Raw genomic sequence first — 23,324 nt, 5'->3', positions numbered from 1 at the left:
GTGATATGGTTGAATAAACCCTAGGTTTTACGCCCATTTCCTATTGTGGAAATATGAGGGTACCCGCACCAACACCACCCTAAGCCAAGGTGTTGAGGTACCAGAGCCGATGGCTGAATGGTCAGCGGGCGTTAATAAATAGCTGATCGCCAACGATCCCCTCCTATGCCCGGGCGAGGTCGGAGATATAATTGCCTTCTCTACACATACCGGCTTTGCGGACGAGTGACCAACACTTTCCGGCATACTCGTGGGACCAAAAAAGAACGTAACCAACAACGCAACAACAACAACAACCAAATTGACGACAACAGCGACGACTAAGAACATGACTTAGACTTACAGCAGAGCCGCTCAAAATAATGCGCAATTTATTTACCAACGCATACAATCACACATTTGATATCTGCTAGCGTATGATTGTGTGCGCGCGCTTGCTTAGTACACTGAGTGAAATCGTGCTATTTGGTATTTTGTTATTAAAAATTTAGAAAAAAAAATAAAAAATTATGGTTTTTGATTAAAAAAGCAATTAAGAAAAACAATAATTTTAAGTTAATTTCTTTTAACTTTCCATAATTTTTTCCATATCGACTTCAAGATCGTAAGTTTTGATTCTCATTAAGTCCTCTATATGCTTATTCGAAACTGAATTCCTGTATTTCGAGTGTATTTTTGACGCTGGCAGAATTAGCGTCGTAACGTACATGCTTCGACTGCATTTGCTTGCCTATACTCCGAGTATACGCATGAAAAATTTTGAGCGGCTCTGACTTACAGGACTCATATTACAGAATCCGAAGAGGACGAATTACTCGCCTCCAGCCAGGAGACGAGTAAGAGTACTGCCGGACAAACCAACCAGCGAAAATAATAAATATAAGCTGCCATGAGCACCAACCAAGTGCACTGGTGGCTAAAGGAGACAACAAAAATAAGCGCAAGAAATCCCAAAATCAGCTGAATAAAAACCGAGACCAGAGGGCAGTCTTCATACTGGGAAAGATAGCCAAAGGCCTGGTAGCCGGTACCCCAGTTGATGAGGCAGAAACAAAGCGCATAAAATCAATAGTAGAAGAATATGAAAGCTTCCTGAAAAGGAAACAATCAGAATCTATAGATGGGAATAAACCAGAGAGCAATTCACAAAAAAGGAGTCGCTCTATCACAGAGAGAAATACAAGAAACTCTGCCCAAAAAACTCAGGCGGAGTGAAGGTGAACACAGCAGTACAACAACGGCAAGGCATTTCTGCGATGTAGGCAAGGATAGCCTGCCTTCATAAACGCGAATTCCTCCTCCCCGAACACAATACAGGAAAGACGAGTGGAGATCAACGTCAGATTGTCGAGTATGGTGTATGGACCAGGCCTCCCTAGATTTCCTGACGGGTAAGTTTGCCAAAATCACCAACGACTCTGAAGGCCTCCAATCGTGCTCGCATTTGGCTACTCCTCTAGAGGAGGGGGCGAAAAACTCCTGAGGTGCATCAAGCTGCAAAACAAATCTATACCTGGTATAGATAAGTGGCAACTGATGAAGAAGGAAAAACCGAACAAAGCAAGTAGACCAATTCTGGTGGCCATTTGCGATGAGTCCATTGAGGCTCTCAAAAAGACTGACTACAAAATCGGCTTCGAAATTCACAAGGCGACAAAGCGGCTGATGAAGACGACACGGAAGACGTCGACGAAGCCAGCCAGTTACTAAGGAATGTGGGCATCAAAGAAACTCGAGATGCCCAATAACGTAAGATGCGTACAGTTTATCTGAACCCTCGAACTCGAACCCCCGACTCGAAAAGTGCTACAGCGAATCTGACAACCCTCATAAACGAAGGGGCATCGACATCAGCCTAATACAGGAACCCTGGGTCCATTAAGACACCATTAAAGGGGTAAACAGCAGCAACTATAACCTTTTTTACACACGGAACAAAGGTAAACCTATGGCATGCATTTTTATCAATAGAAGTATAAATGCATTGTTTTGTCCTAATTACAGCACAGCAGATATCACAGTGGTAAAGGTGGAACAGAAGGAAAATCCCTTCTTCTTGGTCTCGGCCCACTTGGGCAACAAGGGAGATAAGCCAACCTTTATTTTCCCAAGCTCTCTCTGCTGGACCTCATGCTATCAACAGACCAGACAGTCTTGTTGTAGATAACTGGAGGGCATCCGATGAGACTTCCATGTCGGATCACTCCTGGATACTCTTCAGCATCCGCGAGAAATACAGTACTCCCCTCATATATCGGAAACATAGAAGAAAAATGGGTGGAAAAATTTACCAGTATAGCAACAAAATGCCTTGAAAAGGGAGGCAATAAGAGTATCAGTAATCATCAGGAACTAGATTCAGAAGTAGGGAAGTTGGAAAAAATCCTAACCAACTTCCAATAAATCCACACCGCCAACAGTTCTGAAAACGAGAAAGTCTCTACCTTGGTGGAACAGTGAACTCAAGAATTTAAGAACACAACTAAGGAAAGCTTTCAACGAGAATTTTAGAACCAAAATCTGGCAGACACATAGAGATATTATGAAAAGATACAAAAAAGCAGTCAGGAAATCTAAAACGACTCATTGCGATCTTTCTATACATCGATAGAAAGTCGCAGAGAAACCGCAAGGCTGAGCAAAATGCTATCCAAAGATTATACTAATACTGCCTACATTAGGGTGGAGGGAAGTGATTGGACCTCCTCGACAAAAGAGTCGCTGGATGTACTAATTACAACGTACTTCCCCGGGAGTCAGCAAACACCTTTAACGAGGGTTCAACCAGAACCACCGTTAAATGCAGCTGATTACCGAAGCCAAACAGTAGACAAAAGCAAAATCAAATATGCCATGAATAGTTTTACACAATTTAAGGCGGCAGGTCTTGACGGGATTATGTCCATAAGGCTGCAAAAACTGGTAGAAACAATAGTTCAAAGGCTTGAAAATATATACAAAACTAGCATTCAACTATCTTACATCCCAAGAAGTTGGAAAATAATTAAAGTGGTGTTCTTTTCAAAGCCAGGCAGAAGAACACACGAAAATGCCAAGGATTTTAGACTTATGGGTCTATTATGCTAAAGGTACTAGAAAGGCTAATAGACTTACATGTAAGAACAATAATGGCGGATACGTTATCGAAGTCCCACATGCGTACATAAAGGGCCGATCAACCGAAACTACCCTTCACAAGATGATAAGTGTAATTGAAAAATCACTACACCACAAACAGTATTTCCATGGCTGCTTTTCTAGACATATGTAGAGGGCACCTTCAATAACATAGAAGTAAATGCTATAATTAATTCTCTGACACATTGTGGCATAGATGACATTGTGAAGTTTCCTTCAACAGTCAGTGAGATTATGGAAAGCTCGCTTCGAAGGTTAAACCTATGGGCTAAGAACAATGGACTAGGGGTTAACCCGAACAAAACAGAATTGAGCTAGCATCTTCCAAGCAGAAGGGCTGGGCATAGAAAAATCCTGCGAAGTTCTATTAGAAAACCACGAGAATATACATAAAACAGCTATATTTACGGATAGCCAGGCGGAGCTTCTGGCCTTGTCTTCACCCATGACAAATTTCAGTATAGTTTACAACTGCAAGAAAGCACTAAACTCAATAAAAGACAAGCTCCAACTAGACTTTATCTAGGAACCCGGTCACAGGAACATTTTCGGTAATGAAAAAGCAGACAAGTTGACAAAGGCATGAGCTTTCCTCAACGAATCCGAGGCGAAGCTAATACCAAGCCCGCTAGGATCGACCAAAAGAGAGATCAATAAACAATTTCAAAAAGTTGCAAACAACACATTAAATAGGTCAAGAAAAAGTATCTACAGAGTAACAGCTACCACAACAGGGCACTGGCGATTTGGGGAACATGCGTCCAAAATGGGTATGCCCTACAACGACACCTGCCGAGGCTGCGGAGTAGCAGGGAACAAGTAAACAATTTTCCACTTTTTCTGTGAATGCCCAGTTTTAGCACAGATCCGAGACAAAACACTTGGAATCCATCAAGCACCAAACCTTGAATGGATTTCAACTAAAAGCATATCAGACATAAGTAGTTTCATCGAAACCTCAAAATGGTTTGAGAGATTCTGCGAATAGTGTATCAAAATGGCACATCAAGTGCTAATTGAGCCCGATAGACAATAGGGCTGCACTTCTACCTCTACCTACCTACCTATAAAATAAAAAGCGAATTCTTTCAATTTGATCACAGTAGTACATCTCATTTTGCTAGAGTTTTTTATATATCGCTTAAGAGAATTTTGTGGGAGTGGCGTTGGTCTATCCATTTGCAATACTAAGATCTTTAGGTGTACCAGGGACCAGACGCATCAAGTTATCTCAATTTTTACTCAAGGTAAAACTTAATTTACTGTAAAAATTGTTTTAATCAAAAATTCGCAAACCTGTATGTAACTCAAAAAACATAAAATTGAGTTGCGTTATTTATTAATGTTTTAGTGCCACCTGATAAATGTCGTTTTAAATAGTGTATATAAATATTTACTTTTATTATTATCAGAATTTGAAGGAATTAAACACAAATTACATAAAAAGACAAAATAGCCATTAAATATTTTTGGACTATTATCAATAGTTTCGTATGTGTACTGCGCAGAGGTGCCAATACAGTGGTTTTACATTAAAACTAGACAGAAAGATGGATGCAAAAAAGTTTTTTGGAGCTGGTGTTTTTTTTTGGTGGTACATGACCTCCAAAGGTTAATAAAAAGAAAATGAATACCTGCTCATATTGTTCCCTGGGCTTGGTTATACCAATTTTGGTATAACTTTGTGACCAATTGCTTGATTAGTTGCGCACTTCACCTTTATCTTTTGGCACACTTACCACTTTCACTCGTCTTTTTTAAGTATGTTTTTTTCCATAGTTAAAAACTGTTGGATAGCAGAGGTGCGAGAATGACCTAAGGCAAGTGTGTGGGGGAATTTTGGCTTTAGTGGTAGTCGTACGACGTACCGACCATTATCTAATTGAGTAATTGTGATTTGTAAAAATCCTTACAATATCGATCTTCTGGGGTTGTGATTGATATAGGGGGGAGTTCTTCTAACTCCCAAAATTTCTTCAGTTGAGTATTGAGGTACTTGTTTGAGATTTCCTCAACTTGAGTTGTCATTGTTGTGACTGGTTCCGCAACTAGTCCACTTAGGACCCATCCGAAAATGGTATTTTGCGCCAGAAGTGTTTTTGTAATTTTCTCAACACAAATAATTTGTGGTATGAGATCGCTGCCTAATAGAATGTCTATTTGAGCGGGAGTGTTGCAGTTGGGGTCTGCTAACTTAAGGTGTGATACCTTTTGCCAATGCTTGCTATTTATATGATAGCTTGGAAGCATGTTTGTTAGTTGCGGTAAGACAATAGCTTCTGCTTGTATGCGCTTATCCGCTTGGTGGGGAAATAAAGGTAATGGGGCAGATTTTGTTTGAGTTTTGTACTACTCTTCCGCCCATTCCCCTAATTGCAAAATGAACTAGTTTTGTTGGCAGTTGTAGGCTACTTTGTACGCTAGACGCTATAAATGACCGTTGAGATCCTTGGTCTATTAAGGCCCTAAGTTTAAACAGTTCTCCTCGCTGCTCGATGGAGACCACAGCAGTGGGTAATAATACACTGCTTTGGTTTTCGCTGTGTAGCGTCTGATTTTTTAAAGCCTTTGAGCAGCATGGTGCTTCTTGGCAATTTTCTGAATTTTGTAAGTCGGGATTTGCTATTGCAACTAATCCCGCACCTCTTTTAACATTAGCGTTATTTTGAGCGAAGGTGGAAAAATGTGTAATGTGAAGCATTGAATTATGTCGTTTGTGGCAATAAACGCAATTCAATTTGCTTTCGCAATCTTTGAGCGCATGCGCATGTGACAAACAGTTGGTACAAAGTTTTTTCGTTCTTACGAAATTGTTTCTTTCGTTAATATTTAGTTTTTTAAATTTCTCGCAAGATTTCAGCCTGTGCCCTCCTTTACACAGTTCGCATGACGTCTGTGTGTTTTGTTCGGATGTGAACGATTGGGTTTTGAAATAACTATGATTTAAGTTGTTTTTGTTGCTTGCTTAAGGTCTAATGAAGCTTCGATTTAGGTCGTGTTGAACGTGTTTAGTTCTGACCATTTTTTTATCTACCCTTTCGGCAATTTCATATTGGGCAGTTAAGAAATCGTTCATTTGTTGCCACGTTGGGCACTTTCTTCGCGATGAGAGCGATTGCTTCCACAAAAGTAACAATTTTTCTGGTAATGAGGATGTGCATATATGTATTTACCAAAATGGGGTCCCAATTTTCTGTGGGAATATTCTGTGTCGCTAGAACCAACAAGCAATTTGAAACAGTGGATTGAAGTTTTACAAATTCTTCACTTGTTTCTTTCTGAATTTTTGGTAAGTTCATTAATATTGTGACTTGTTTGTCGACTAATATTCTTTCGTTCTAGTAACGAGCTTTTAGAGCTTCCCAAGCATAATTGAAATTTTCGTCAATAAGAGCGAACTGTTTGACTATTACGCCTGCTTAAGCTTTTGTTTTGTATCGGAGGTGATACAATTTTTGCGCTTGTGATAATTTTGGATGGTTTATGTACTCGGCTGTAAACATGTCCCGGAAGGACGGCCATTGTTCATAACCACCATGAAAAATTTCAGTGTCACATGCGGACACCTTGAGGTGGATGCCTGAACTCGCCTCTTGGCTTTGAACTTGTGGCAGCTCTACTCTCGGTTGTGGAGTAGGTGCAATTGCTTTAATTAATTTCAATTGATCGGAGATCATAGCTTTCGTCTCTTTGTACTGGTCTAAGCAGTATTCATATTTGGAGTATGCTGAAGATTTGAAATTTTCAGGTAGATCTGATTCGTCAGATTCTACAATTGCGTCATACGCAGCTCAGTATACGAGGGCTGCTATATATATTTCTGGCCTAATAATGAAAATAGGAATATTTATCAACGAAAATGGTTTTATTATTTTTCAAAATATTCTTCATCAAGATTTATACACTTTTGCATGCGCTCAAACCAATTTTCGAAGCACTTTTTCCACTCCGATTGAGACACCGCCAAAACATGGTTTTTGAATGCTTCAACAGCATCTTCTGGCGACGAAAATCGTTGACCACGCATTATTTTCTTGATGTGTGGGAATAAAAAGAAGTCATTGGGTGCCAAGTCAGGGCTGTACGGCGGATGACCCATCAATTCGACGTTTTGGCCGGTCAAAAAGGCGCTGGTTTGAGCCGTGGTGTGAGAGCTCGCATTGTCATGATGCACAATGATTCGTCTTCTCTTGTTCGTTTTTCGAATTTCTCCGAAGACTTCAGGCAAACAAATGGTGGTGTACCACTCAGAATTGGCCGTCCTACGTTGCTCAAGCGGAACATTCGCCACATGACCAGTTTTGCCGAGGAACAGGCGACCATTTGCTTCGAAGTGCTTCTTCCACGAACAACTTTCGTTGGACTTGGCTCGTCTTGGAAGACCCACATTTTCGATTGCTGTTTTGTTTCGGGCTCATACGCATAGATCCATGATTCGTCACCTGTGACGATCTTATAAACGTCTTTTGAAGCACCGCGATCGTATTTTTTCAGCATTTCTTTACACCAATCTACACGAGCCTTTTTTTGAGCGATTGTCAAATTGTGCGGGATCCAACGAGAACAAACCTTTTTTACGGCCAGGTGTTCATGCAATATCGAATGTGTGCTGGTGGGAGAAATGCATAGGCATGCCTCTATCTGAAGGTATGTTACATGACGGTCTTGCATTATCAGTTCACGTACGGCATCGATGTTTTCGGGCACAACGGCTGTTTTTGGACGACCTTCACGGAATTCGTGTTTGAGCGAGCGTCGGCCACGATTGAATTCGTTACACCAGTTTTTCACAGTGCTATAGGATGGTGCTTCATAGCCATACAAAGATTTTAGTTCATCGATGCACTCTTGTCGTGATAATCCACGTCGAAAGTTGTAAAAAATGATCGCACGAAAATGTTCACGAGTTAATTCCATATTTTGGCCGAGATGAATTTTTTAATTCCCTGTAAATAAAACAATTCACGATTAAATGACAAAACATTCTGAGTGATGTTATGCTAAAAAATGTACAGTAAAAAACCTTTACTTTGTTTACACACATAGTTTCAACTCTAGAAAATCTTACGGTGTTGCGTAACACTTTTTTTGCTACATTCATGGTAATTAGGGTGTTCTGTTAAGCTACATATAAATTTTAAAGTTTGATGAGCAGCACTTTAATAGATATTATGTAATTTAAGTGTTTGCTTTATTTAAGTGATTATTTTGAATTACTTTGCATGTTTCTTGAATTTTACACAGATGCTGCTTGTTATGCAAGTTCTTTTTTTTAACAAGTGTTAAACACGCTTCAAGAATTTCTTAAATTTTGCATGCAAAAAGATACAGTCCAGGGCGGTAAACTTTCGTTTGACATATAAATACAAATTGATTAGACGTTACAAAAGAAAATTAAGTGGAATTCGCATTTAGATATATGAATATAATTTTACAAATAATTTAATTAAATAAAATAACCGAATTTTAAGATAAAAAACAAGATTAACTTAGGAAATCAGCCTTTTTTTATTTCTGTCGGTCAAATATAAGCAAATACATTCAGAAGAAAACTCACCACCGAGAAATCTAAAATATCTGAATATCAGTAAATGATATTTTTATGGGCGAAATATTGCACACTATGGCATTTAAATCACCTATTAGTAAATATATATCATTGATAAATAATTTCCTTTTATATTGAGCAACAATATTTATAGTTTTTGTTATTTAATAAAATAAATTTGCTAAGTATTTACTACCTTAATTTATACAGCACTGCGCTGCTACCACTGAAAATCTAAGATGGCCGCTATTCAACCCCAGGAAGCTACCACGAAAAGGTTTTCTACTGTGTATACTGTGATACGCAGCTTGGAGACGTGTCCAGAAATTGCCCAGATTTTTTTTTTGATTTCTAATACCGATTCCGAATTATTTTGAATCGGTGAAGATGAAAATCGAGTACAGTATCGAATTAGACTGTCACTCTCAGCAATAAACTTAGTATATGAAATAGCTTTCAGCTTTTCTTGTTTTGTAGCACCTTGCTTTGAGCGTGTAGCATCAGCAGGTGTACATGGGCTCTTTTCTTCTGAAATTATTTTTTGTACTTTTAAATATTGTAGTGATTACTCCTTAGAATCTCCGTTCATTTAGATAATATGAGAAAATTGAAAATATGAGAAAAAAAATTCTCTCAGTATACAAAGTATAAAATAACGAACGCGTATTTCGTTTTCCTTATTCCCGGTGCTTATGTATTTAGCTATTAGTTTGTTCTTGTTTTTGTTTTTTTTTTATTTTATTTAATGTTTCGTACTCGTTAGTAATTACTTGCGTATAAATTATTAAAACACTTAGTTGGGTTTTAATGTTGTTTTATTTCTCTTGTTTGCACAAGAGCAGCCGTTTGTATCGGTCGAGTTATTACAACTGATTTGCTAACTAAAATATTGCGACGACTACGCCTAAATACCTGACTCTTTGTTTTACCTGTCAGTTGCTGCACATGTTTTGCCGAGTGACTTGCAAAATGCAATTCGGCAATTTACCTCTTGCTATTGGCTTTTCCGATGTATCGATGTTGTTGTTTTCACGCGCTACCTGGTCGGCGCTTCGTCATCAGTATCGGTGGGAGAGTTGTTGTTATGCTATTTCCACACTCAAACCTGCCGACGCACCGTCAGCAATGTCGGTGGGGTGGAGTGTTGACCGAATACGTGTTTACTGGTGTTAACTTTTACTCGTACCAGCGATAATGCAAAAGGAGAAAAAGGTTGATGACCTTTGTAAATAAGTTTGCACAATATGTGCGTGTTTATGTGCATACGCGAAGATGGTAAAAATTTATTTTTTTTTTTGTTTGCAATCCTGCTTGCTTGTGCTTTACCAAGAACAATATGTGCGTGTTTATGTGCATATGCGAAGATGGTAAAAATTTATTTTTTTGATTTGTTTGCAATCCTGCTTGCTTGTGCTTTACCAAGAACAAGGGGTATTGCTGGACAGGTGCCGATTTGGTCTTTGAATGTAAGTATGTGTGTGTGAACACTTGAAAATGCCAATACGTATGTATGTATGTGCTTTTCTTTCTACCAACTCTTAAAATTTTTTGTTTTATTTTGGCCGTAAATCTTTTTCTTTTAATTAGCAAATTTTAAAATTTTTAATAAATTAAAATTTCGCATTTACCGCTTTATTTTTTCGGAATTTTGTAAAATTTGTGAAATGTTAATTTAGTTTTTTACCCTATGTACATTGTATGTACCGGCATAGGTAAATTGTATGCCGTACGTATGTACATATGTACATATATTATTTGCCGTACGGATAACTCGGAAATAGAAAATCAAAAAAAAAAAGTGCAGGTATGCACTTTTAGTTAATATGTAAAATTTTAGTTATGCTGTTTATACATACATGTGGGTATGTACGTATGAAAGTGGTGACTATTGTGCATATGTATGTATGTATGTTTGGTTTTGTTATTTTTCTTTTCTCTTTTAAATTTCGCAATTGCCCTTGCTTACTTTTTGCGCAATCCTGCTTATACTGTTGAGTATAGGGGTATTGCCGGAAAATGTTGTCAAGTGAATACTTGAAATTTTTTTTTTTGATTTTTAATGTTGTATGTTTAGATACAAAAATGTAAGCCAAAGTAGGCCTTTTATCAGATATGTATATGCCAGTATGTATATATACAATTATATATATACATATATATATATATATATATATATTATACTATATACTATTCATACATATATTTGGATGTACATGTATAATGTACCAAACTGTTTTCGGTTTCCCGGAAATCAACCGTAAGTTCGGACAGTTTGGTAGCAACTGTTCTATTAAAATTTACATGATCGTATACAGTTTTTGTAGAGATCAACTGTAACTTGCAACATACATATGTATATGCAAATAAGTACAAATGATTTAAAATAATATATGAAGTTGATACACTCACTTTGAGGGCTTTATATACGGTTTTGAATGGGGGAGTGGTTTTGAATGGGGAGTAGTTTGCCACAGCATCCAATTTTTTTCCTCACGGTTTCCTTTCCTTTTCGTTGCTTGTTCCGCAGGTTTAATTTTCCCTTCGTTGGTTGGCTTTCCTCCGTTGGTTGGCTTTCCCCTGTTGGTTGGCTTTCCTTCGTTGGTTGCTTTTCTTTCTATTATTATTATTTTTATAATTATTTTTTTGGTGTTTTTAATTTCACGTTTATTATGGTTTTTCACAAGAATATTAAATTTTTTTTTTAATATATGTTAAGCTTCGCGCCCGTGTGGGTTTTTTTTTGCTAAATAATATTTCGTGCCCTGTTTTTGGTATTTTTTTTTCGATTTTAAGCACTGTCTTGTATGTATATGTATATTTATATGTATTTTGTACTTTTTTTTGATTTTGATTTGGGAATCACACCATGGAACCTTTTCGTGTCGGTTTTTCAAACCGGTTTTTTTGTTTTTTATTATATATTCATATGAATATGTCACCTCACGGAACTTTTTTTTCTTGAATTTTTTTTTATGTGTATATATTGTATGTATCACCTCACTTTAACTTTTCACATGAATTTTTGTTTTTCTCATTTAGCCACCAATGTTGAGATCTCTTCAGATGGTATGACCTTGAATTTAGTTTAAAAATGCTGTCGCTATCATCTGTCTAATTGCAAATTTTTCAAGTATAAAAATACCTATGCCAATTGTAAAGAAATTATTTTATTTTGTAAATTAATACTCGATTTACGTACACATTTTTCCATTTATTTTGTTTGTCATTTCAAGTTTAATTATTATTTATAAAACATGCCTTCCTAGCATTTGAACACGTATAGTTGTCTTCGGATTAAACAATCCTTAGCCACCTTGGCATAACGTTTGCCCTTTTGAATTTTTCACTGTCATAGCAAAATTAAAATTAATAGAAAATTGCAAAAAAGTTAACTGTGGTGCTGAAGTTATAATACCCTTCACGCCATATGCTACAGCGGTCAGAAATCTGTGATTGTTTTAAGTAGAAGTCACTCTGTGGCATAGGAATGTGAGACGAATGTCATATGCTTAAATTTAGTCGAAATCACTCGTACGGGTCCTGAGATAAGTGATTTCACCAAAAAGTGTCCGGTGCCACACTCATAATCAAATATTCACACTTGCTCCCATAAAGCCATCTCATACTAATTCGGAGGCAAATTTTAATGTAGTAGTTTTGAAAAGTACCGTTATGCGGGGAGTGAGCGGGCTCATCCGCCGATTTCGCACTATCGCAGGAGCTGTCATAATTTTCGCGCTGACCATTTTTTATAGCTGTAGCTTGAATTGTTTGGGATATATGTGCCAGGCTGTTCAATAAGTTTTGTCATTTGATAAGAAAAACACAATTTTATGTTTCAAAATACACTTTAATATTCAGTATAATCTCCCTGAACATTAATACACTTGCTTCAACGATCCTTCAATCTGTGGATAACATTCCCGCAGTGAGAATCCGGAAGGTCTGCAAAGTTGAACCTTTTCATTTGATGAAAAAACGCTTGCCACGCATACAGTTCTTGAGTTCTTGAAAAAATTAAAGTCGCTGGGGCCAAATACAGTGGATGCTCCAACAATTCGAACTTCGATTTCTGGTGTTGATGCGCTTTTTGGACGTCCTTCCCGTTGTAGATGAACAATCATTAAACACTTTTTACATTCGTTCGTGAATTTCTTTTGGTGCTACACCTTCCAAAAATAAGAATTTTATCACTGCACGATATTAAAATTTTTCCATTGTAAAAAAATTCTGGGACACGGCGACACTTAATGGCTTGTAAACAATGAATGAATTGACAGATTGAAATGAGCTTCACATACGTTGATATGAAGAGTGTACCAACAAAACAAAAAATTTTGGACTAGTAGCAACGCCCTCTCTTATCGAACGACAAATCTTATTGAACATCCTGGTATTATTAAACTTATGTGAGGACGGAGCCACGGCCACTTTTTCAAAGTTTTTTGGCCGCAGGTGCCCTTGCTACTGCAATCCCCAGAACCTAATTACAGTTTTGTATTTTAATTTAGTACGCAGTTATTGCACTTTATACGTTTTCGGTTAATGGCATTTTGTGGGTGTAGTCCGATTACGCCCATCTACGAACTCGTAATTTTCTTTGTACTAAGGAACCGGCAAACTAAGTTTCCTATTGCTACGTATCGAATTTGGTTGAAATCAAAAGAGCAGTTCTCGAGATAAGCCCTTATAAAGCCCTTTCCCATGATGTGTGTAACATTTCACAATTCTAACGCATTCGTATATAGGATTAATAGATCAATGAAAATACGAAAGATGATCGTTTGTTGGTCCTTAAATATGGCAATTCATGGAAGATTCCGGAAATCAAAACTTGAAAAGATTTTTTGGTTGGAAGTCGAAATTTATTAAGATTCTAGGAGCAAATATGAGTATCAGGTAGACTATACTCACAATCATCTGGATAAATTTTCGGAAAATTGAGAAAATTATAGAGAGAGAGAGAGAGAGTTTCCATAAAAATATAAAGGGATGAAATGTATCACGGTTGAGGAAATTGTCCCATTATAGCATATTATTGCTGATATTGAATATACATTGTCAACTGGAAAAGCCAATTAAACGATTGGGTATATATATGTTTTCGACATTTTCCTCTCTGTTTACTTCAATGCATCCTAAGTTTTGAAAACAGAACTTATATTATAAATATATCCGTTACCTTCTTTCATGTTTCTTGATTTTCGTAATGAAAAATTGAAATAAAGATTTAAAAATAAACGAGGGCAAATCTTACAAAATCTTAAATAGTGTCATATGTTGGGATCAGAAATATATCCAATATAGATCTTATACTTAGAGCAACAAAACTACTAAGACCACCGTTATACTTGTACATCTAACAGATTGTCCAACATTTTCAGGAAAACAGTTAGTCACAAGCACTGTGACACAAGTATCTCTTTCTAACTTATTAATTAAATCAGGTACTAAACTAATTGTTTTACAAGTACATTATCTCATTTCAAAATAGATGTTTAACTTACAGATAAATTAATAAAATATAAATGATATAAATTATATTAGATTGTGTTACATTTGTTAACAATTCTCTTAAGTTAGGGTTAATTAGCTCTAGTAGAACGTATTATAATGATAAGCAATTTTCTATTAGATGTTGAATTGTTAGATTCTTCAAGTTACAATATGGGCGGAGTGGCTGTTGATTTTTTCCAAAATGTGGTTGTGTATTAATCTGGTGTGATATACATATGTACTATATAATGCACTGTCTGCTGGTTATAGTTGTAGAAAAGATAGGAGGATCTGGCCCAGGATTCTTTTTCGGGTTCTCGACAATATTTTCTGTTTTTCTACTTTGGGGATAAGGACATTTGTGATTTAATTTTGATTTTATTATTTTGTAATTTTAAATCTTGAATTGTTTATAAAAAAATATTTATCAGTGAGAAAAATCTTCGATTTATTACTAAAAATATATTTAAGAAACTCGTGGTAAAATTTGAGACTAATCGGTTTAGCCGTTTTCGAGTAGTGTTGGTCACGGAAAACACCATTGTGAGTGAAACGCGTTAAAAGTTTGGAATGCACTTCCAAGCACTCTGGGTACCGTCTGTCTGTCCGCCTTCTGTCCGTCCGTTTAACATACATATCTCTATAAACCACTTAAGCTATAACAATCAAATTTACCTATCTCAAATATTATAAGAATGGACAGTGTGAAAGTGGATAAAATCGGATGATAACCCCTCCCACTCCCCATATAACGGCATGGTTAGAAACTGCTAAAAGCATAAGTTAGTAAGTTAATACGCCAGAGACGTTAAACTTACGAGATGGTATGAGGAGTCAGAATTTGAGGGGAGCAAGTGCCATGCAAGACAGCGAATTACCAGAAAGTAATTTGAAAATAATCCATGAAAGAAGAATCGACACACACCACCTCTTCGTCGATTTCAAAGCTGCTTTCGACAGTACGAAAAGGAGCTGCCTTTATGCCGCGATGTCTGAATTTGGTATCCCCGCAAAACTAATACGGCTGTGCAAGCTGACGGTGAGTAACACGAAAAGCTCCGTCAGAATCGGGAAGGACCTCTCCGAGCTGTTCGATACCAAACGAGGTTTCAGACAAGGCGATTGCCTATCGTGCGACTTTTTCAACCTGCTTCTGGAGAAAATAGTTCGAGCTGCAGAACTCAACAGAGAAAGTACCATCTTCTATAAGAGTGTACAACAGCTGGCGTATGCCGATGATATTGATATCATCGGCCTCAACACCCGCGCCGTTAGTTCTGCTTTCTCCAGACTGAACAAGGAAGCAAAAGAAATGGGTCTGGCAGTGAACGAGGGCAAGACGAAATATCTCCTGTCATCAAACAAACAGTCGTCGCACTCGCGACTTGGCTCTCACGTCACTGTTGACAGTCATAACTTTGAAGTTGTAGATAATTTCGTCTATCTTGGGGCCAGCGTAAACACCACCAACAATGTCAGCCTAGAAATCCAACACAGGATAACTCTTGCCAACAGGTGTTACTTCGGATTAAGTAGGCAATTGATAAGCAAAATCCTCTCTCGACAAACAAAAAACCAACTCTATAAGTCGCTCATAATTCCCGTCCTGCTATATGGTGCAGAGGCTTGGACGATGTCAACAACGGATAAGTCGACGTTGCGAGATTTCGAGAGAAAAGTTCTGCGAAAGATATATGGTCCTTTGCGCGTTGGCCACGGCGAATATCGCATTCGATGGAACGATGAGCTGTACGAGATATACGACGACATTGACATAGTTCAGCGAATTAAAAGACAGCGGCTACGCTGGCTAGGTCATGTTGTCCAGATGGACGAAAACACTCCAGCTCTGAAAGTATTCGACGCAGTACCCACCACGGGAAGCAGAGGAAGAGAAAGACCTCCACTCCGTTGGAAGGACCAAGTGGAGAAGGACCTGGCTTCGCTTGGAATATCCAATTGGCGCCACGTTGCGAAAAGAAGAAACGACTGGCGTGCGGTTGTTAACTCTGCTATAATCGCGTAAGCGGTGTCTACGCCAATTAAGAAGAAGAAGAAAAAGAATTTGAAAATAAATTGTTTGCTAGAAAATTGTAATTAATTATATAATTTTCAGAAATTTTTCTATTATTTGGAAGACATATTTGGCTATAAAGAGTTTCAATCTAATGCATTTATTTTGGTTGCAGAAGTCTCAGATGTAAATTCTCAAAGCCCTACGCTGAATGTAGTAGATATGTGTTCTGAAAACAAGTCGACGACCACCACAGACCATTTCGACGCCGGAAGCAGTTCAACGGCACTGGAAATGTAGCTACCGCACCTAAAGTTGAAGATATTTTTCAAGAAGTTGGTTTGTCACCAGAATCTACATGCAACACAATAAATCGTCGCAAGGGTATTTATTCGCGAACAGGCCTCGCCGATGTGCTTAGTATGTTAGGTGAAGCAGCCAAATTTAGAAATAGAAACAAAAATGAAAGATAGAGAGCTAAGTAGCTTTAAATGAAAAAGAATTCGATTTGCAATAACAAAAATTTTTGTGTGAAAAAGGAAAAAGCAATTCTGAAGAAAGAATAACAATACTAGAAATTTAAATGAAAGAAAAAGTGGCTTTAAGAGAGCTTGAAATGAAGGAACGAATAGCAATGAAAGAATTAAAAAAAAAAAAAAAAAACTATACATATATACTACATAAATTATTTCTTAATATTTACTGTTTACAAAAGGTGATAGAGCTTTTCTTAGGTCGCTGTGATCATAAATTTCTTGTTGGAAATCTGTTTCTTCTTGACCTTCCAAACTACAATTTTCGTTTAAGTTAAATTATAGCAACATGTTGTGAAGGATACAACATGCCAAAATCCATCTACAACAATTTTTATAATTGGCTTCATTTGTTAATCGGAACCGTAGTTCTTTTAAACTTAAAAATTTTTCTTTTAATCAGCAATCCAAAAAAATATTTTCGTGATTTTGCCTATTGCAGATTCTGCAAAAACTTTAGGATCATGGACGCTTCCTCGGTATCCTATTGTCGCTTGTCTAATTTTTAGTGCATACTACTTCCATTTTTCAAGCATACTGTATTTACGAGAAAAGTGTTGTTCGTGATCTTTTGAAGGAAATTCTGCTAATCTGATTTCACAACCGTCAACATAGCCAATGCTTTCTGGAAGCTCTTCTTCTTCTGCATCAATTAAAATTGTAAAAAATAACTTCGGTCGGTAATTTTATGTAATAAATATATATGTATACATACTAGAATCATTAGCGGTTTGCTTTCCATTTAAATGATATAAGAATATATTTGTGCGCTCACAGTTTAAATTTCAAGTATTGGGTAAAGTTGCCATATACTTGTATGAAATTCCCCATAAACTGTGAATACAATAAATGTTTATTGTAGCTGTGAGAGAAACCGTGAGAAGGGCAGTATCATTGACAGTGTTGATTTGGTTGGGAGAGAGAAGCGCGAGTAGAAATTTGTTGCTGTCGAGACCGGTGTTGGTTTTTGTTTTCTGTTCGTTGGGTATTCCGGTTTTATTATTTGTTGCTTCTTCAAGATTTTCAATTTGTGATGGGTATTCTTTATGTTTGCTGCTTCTTTTTCGGGTAGCTTCTCTCTAGCAACACTTGTTTTGTATGTGAGAATATATTTTCCTTTGAGTGGATTGGGGCATTGTTTGTGGTTTGATCTGTGTTTTCATTTGCAATTAATACGTTCGCCTTTAATGCAAGATGAAGGGTCCAGCTCTGAAAGTATTCGACGCAGTACTCGCTGGGGGAAGCAGAGGAAGAGGAAGACCTCCACTCTGTTGGAATGATCAGGCGGAGAAGGACCTAGCTTCACTTGGAATATCCAATTGGCGAAAAGAAGAAACGACTGGCGCGCTGTTGTTAACTCGGCTATAATCGCGTAAGCGGTGTTTACGCCAGTAAAGAAGGAGAAGAAGAGAGGTACGACAAAGACAAAACAGTTTTTACATTGCATTGGTAATGGGATATATGGCTCAATCATGACTTTCAGCCATGCAATGTTGACTTCTTTAGTTCGTAGGCACTAAGAGAAATAATACGAAGAGAAGTGCTGACAAGTTTACCGTCTATTAAGGGGAAGCCTGCTTTAGAAGCTTGAAAAAATCGATATGTTTTTGGCTGAAATCAAAGTTATACATGGGAATTCGAAATATTTTCGAAGCTAGAAGGGAAATAGTGACCGAGCGTCTAGCAGATACATACTATATATATGCGCTTGGGCAGAAAGCGAAAACTTTGACGCGCGATTTGTCGGTTTTTAATTTTTACGATTTTTCCTAATTGGCGGGCAGGATAGAAAAAAAACTAAACGTCGTATGTAATTGGGACAAATTTGGCTTTAAATTATCTTCTATTTAAATAAAAAAAAACTCAGAAAAGTCAAGTTTGAACATATTTTTAAACAACATAAAGTAAAATTTTTTTGGTCAAAACCACTTTTTTTCAATTTATAATTTTTTAGTTTAACTAGAAGATAAATTATTAAAAAATATGAATCTCTTTAAATTTTTTGTTTCCAACAGAAAGTGCGACCTGCATCCTACCCGCCGTCCGACAAATGCACATGCGAGATGCATCGGGCAATTGCTTCCCAAAGACAGAATATCAAAGATTTTGCATCCAAAAAGTTTGTGAATAATGATTAAATATATAACTATAAATTCTAGAAATTTCGTTTTAATCAATTCTTTCTTTCCCTCCCAAAAAACTTTTCAAAAAAATCGAATTTTTTAAGCCTCTTAATTTATAAAGATTTTTGCAGTCTGTTGCTCCTTGTACCATCTAATATTTCACTTTCCGTTAGATTAGCGAGACAGCTGGCATATACATATGACTCCTTTGACCGTGTTTAGTATTGGGTGTAAATTAATAGGTCTTTCGCACAGGTTTGATAGTTTTGTTGCTTTTACGATTTTTGTGGTTTGTTGGTTTTTTTTTCGTATTAAAGAGAAGGTCAAATTCTTTGATAAATGAAGCAGAACTGGAAGCATCATATGATTCTAATGGTTTTTGGTTGTCTTTATTTTTGATTATTAGGAATTTTGGGCAAGAGAATGTTATTTTCTTTAAGTTTGGGAAATAATGTGTATTGTATAGGTTAAGAATTTTTATTTTTGGTGATCGTTCTGCTCTAGAATTGCGAAGAATTAATCTCTACCTTAGTAAATTATTTATTGAAATTTCACTTTAATAAATTGATGTCTGCACACTATTGACGAGATTTAATTATTAATAGAAAGAAAATGTTTTTAAAAATTATCACAATACAACCGTTAAGAGCGAATCGAATGAAAAAATAAGGAGAAGTAATAAACGCATATAAATTATTCAGCAGTACTCAATGTATGACATTATATGGTACTTATATTTAATATGCCGCAAACACAAAGGAGGATACTAGCTAAACAATATACCATACTTCGATGCAAAGAACAATAGTATAACACAACAATAAATATGTATTTACTAAAATATATACGAACCATTTGAATATAACTCAGATTTTTGCTTGAATAGGTTCCAATTCTCATCTTTTGAATTAAAAAACTGTCTCTCGTCAAGTATCGAATCATTTCGCAGAGCATTCCCTCTTTGGAAGGTCATCCGACGGGCTGCAGCTTGCGCTCCATCCCATGCGTTGATACGAATTTTTTTATGATTTTCAGGTAGGATTTCATGTACTTCATTCTCACTGCTTGGTTTAGCTGCAGCGAAAATTATTGTTGACTCAGTGTCACTTGAAGTGCCTACTGTATCGGTTAACGTTGCGCTTATGTTGAAGCTCAACAGCTCACTTCCTCTATTATTTGAATCAGTTTGGTTCCACGTACCAACTTCAAATATGTGTGGTTCACTTTCAGATAACGAAGATGCAAGCATTTTTAGTCTAATATTTTCGGACGTAATTTCGTCTAAATATAGGCTGTTGTGGTCTTTTATATTATTACATACATTTATGTGTAATAAATCACAAGGAGATGTTTCACATTCTAAAGGAGGTTCCAGAATATCCGATGCGAAAGTAAAATTGCTTTTACAAGGACGCTTTGCAATTAATGCATAGTCAAATTGTTCAGTTTGACACTCTTGGCCAATAATTTGAGAATTTAATGCTGAATTTTCACAAGTCTCGTCGTTATCAGCTAAAATCATTTCATCTTCCGAATCAGATTGTTGTCTTTCCAGCAGATTATCCATTAACGAAATAACAAGTTCTCTAAAATTTCCCTCTTGTTCTTCTTTGTCATTATCTAAACCAAAACAATCCCTCTTATAGTGTTGTTGCTGTTGCATTTGTTTAAGCAGTTCGTCTACTTCACGTAGTTTGGTAGCCATATTGACAATCTTATTATTTTCATTTTGTTCATGCTCTTTAATTGATTCAGAGGATAGTTCTTGTGTAAATTCGAGTAAGTGTTCGAAAGAGACTCCTGCTTCAGTTGATTCGTAGCAGTTGTGCAAATTTAATTCATTGCAACTTTGCAAGAAATTTCTGTCTCTTGCATCTTCAAACTGCATCTTTTCAGAAGGTACAAATGTTGAAAGCTCTTGTGCATTATTTTTGCCGTGTTCATTTTCCAATAAAATAGTTTTACCTTTAAGAAACATTCAATATTGCATTAATAAATCTTATATTACATAAGCTGTAAAAATTATTTCTTTTGTAAATACATATTACTATAAGAAACAACGTCTTTAAAGTAATTAATTTACTTCTTCAGTTAAATATTTACAGTAGTATCTCGATAGATCGGACACCCTTGATGTTGGGGGTCGTCCGGATAACGGGGGTGTCCGGATTATAGATATTTTTTTTAATGGTTATTTGCAGAAAAGAAATTTGACACAATTAACATACATTTTTAATTCAAATTCAGTTTTTATTAAAATTTTATGTAAACATGGATACTTTTAATTGTTATGCATTTGAAAAAAGGTGCGTGGAGTCCCTACGCGCGGAAGAAGTTATACTTCTTAGTGATATTCAGAAATGCATATCATTTTGTATGAAAGAAAACTAGAAAACTTAAATTCACGTTTTATAAATTTATTATGCACATAAAATGAAGAATAAAGCAAAGTCTAAATGAAGGAATGTTGGCTCGGAAAGTAGTTCCGTCTCCTCGTTGCGGAAGAGAATATGCAGCGTAATCATCTCTCTTTTCTTCTTCGCAAATTTGGCTGCCATATTGACTTGTGAAGATCAATTTTTTGTTGGTGACATATTCATATGTGTACGCATATGTATGTTTGTATGCTTGTGCATTATTTTTTTGGCAATGTATGCAAATATATGTATGTACACTAGCTGGCAATGGTTGCGCGAGGCTCGCCACGCCCGTCAAAATATGTAAAATAAAAAAAATATTAATAAAATAAAAAATAAACTTAAATCTTTAGACTGTTCTTTAGTTCAACTTAATCTTTAACATTTACAACTGATTCCAACAAAGCAATTTAACGGAGTAATTATATTTTTAATTTCAGTTATGCCTAAAGCTAAGTTAAATAAAAAAACCTAAGTAATCTCGTAGATTTTTATTGTTCATCAGTAAGCAAAATATTTTTAGGAGAGATTTTATTTTAATTCTTTCTTTGTTTTATGACAATTAAAGCGTTAATTTCAAAATGTCTCAGTTTCTATGAACTGGCATGACTGCAAAGAAAAGAATTCTTATGTGAAAAGTTGCATAAAAACTAAAATTAAATTCTCTTTAAAATGAGGAAAAAAACCTGAAACCGGTGCACCGGTATATTAAATTATTTCTCTGTAAACAATATTTAGAACTTTTTTCTCAGGAGATAAAATAAAAAGATTATTTTTATTAGTGACTCGCGACAAAGCTACGTAAAGCTGGCCATGAGAGAAACAGTTGATACTTAGGTCCAGTCCAGCGACTTCTAATGTTTGGCCTTGAGATTTGTTTATTGTCATAGCGAAACAAAGTTTTAAAGGAAGTTGGAGGCGTTTGAACTGAAAAGGCAAGTCTGTCGGAATAATAGGTATTCTGGGTATTAATACAATATCTCCAGCGCCACATCCAGTTACAATCTTACAATCTATTAAATAATTTTTGAAAGATACTATCACCAAGCGGGTGCCGTTACAAAGTTTTGGAGGATTTAGGTTTCTTAACAAAATAACTGGTGAGCCTAGTTTAAGATTAAGTTTGTGCGGAGGTGCGCCAGACGGATTTAATGAATTAAGAAATTCGGTTGGAAAATGAGCTATTTGCTCAGAATCGACAACTGTGTCGACTGAATAGTAAGTCTTATTAGGGGCGTCAAATTTGCATTGAACCATGTCATTAAATACATAACATTCGTCATTTGTTGGAGTTAAATAGCTCTCTCCTTAAACCAATCCAATGTTTTCCCACTTACATTTGAAATGTCTGGATAGACCTTTTCTATAAGTTCTTCAAGGTTTTTAACGGGTACACAAAGACTTTGATTTATGTCTACTTTACAGTTTTTGTCTGTCATTTGCCCATGACCAATTTGCAGTAGTGTCTTACCGAAAATTTCATTTTCTAGACCTGATGCTAACCCTCATGTTCTTTTTTTATAGATATGTTTCCACAACTTTGATCTTTTCAAGCACGCATTTACCTCATCTTCCCTTGTTCCCCTAGGAACCACGGGCAAAATTTGACGAAAGTCTCCAGAAAATTGTACTGTACATCCACCCATAGGTGAAACTTCTTCCTCCATCGAGAAGAGTTGCTGCTATGCCTGAGGATGCAACAGCTAACGCGATTTTCCCTAAAGACCGAACTTTTGCCAATAGTAAATTAATAAGAAAGATTTTTCCAGTACCCCCAGGGGCATCAAGAAAGAATATTTTACCCTCACAATTAAAAGCAGAACTCAAAACTAAATTATATATACTTTTTTGTTCTGAATTAAGCTTATCTTCATTACGTCTAACAATTTCAAGTAGTTGATGTTGATCATATGATTTTTCTCTCTCGTATAGTCCCCCAATGAAAATCAACTATAAGCCTCGGATGAGAGACCCCCCGTTTGATGACGACCATGGCAAACGAAATAAGGGCATGCACCTGGAATGTCCGGTCCCTTAATTGGGAAGGTGCCGCTG

The 23,324-nt window shown here is 36.4% G+C and overlaps 2 protein-coding genes and 1 pseudogene across 10 annotated transcripts in view; 1 reads left to right on the top strand and 2 right to left on the bottom strand.

The window, feature by feature from the left end:
* LOC105233704 (uncharacterized) overlaps positions 1 to 23,324 on the bottom strand; it is a 746,688-nt gene that overhangs the window by 242,949 nt on the left and 480,415 nt on the right. For all 9 annotated transcript variants that reach the window (XM_049447974.1, XM_049447975.1, XM_049447973.1 and 6 more), the window contains exon 3: positions 19,705 to 20,817. In XM_049447974.1, the coding sequence (XP_049303931.1) occupies positions 19,705 to 20,817 (1,113 nt within the window). The remainder of the gene's footprint in view (positions 1 to 19,704; positions 20,818 to 23,324) is intronic.
* The window catches only part of LOC125776365 (uncharacterized), a 129,590-nt pseudogene that overhangs the window by 36,468 nt on the left and 69,798 nt on the right, over positions 1 to 23,324 (bottom strand).
* LOC125776322 (uncharacterized) overlaps positions 1 to 23,324 on the top strand; it is a 215,221-nt gene that overhangs the window by 188,954 nt on the left and 2,943 nt on the right. The gene's annotated exons all lie outside the window — the stretch shown is intronic.

This window comes from Bactrocera dorsalis, chromosome 2, assembly GCF_023373825.1.
Source record: "Bactrocera dorsalis isolate Fly_Bdor chromosome 2, ASM2337382v1, whole genome shotgun sequence".
Classification (NCBI taxonomy): Eukaryota; Metazoa; Arthropoda; class Insecta; order Diptera; family Tephritidae; genus Bactrocera; species Bactrocera dorsalis.
This window is presented reverse-complemented; position numbering and strand designations above follow the sequence as displayed.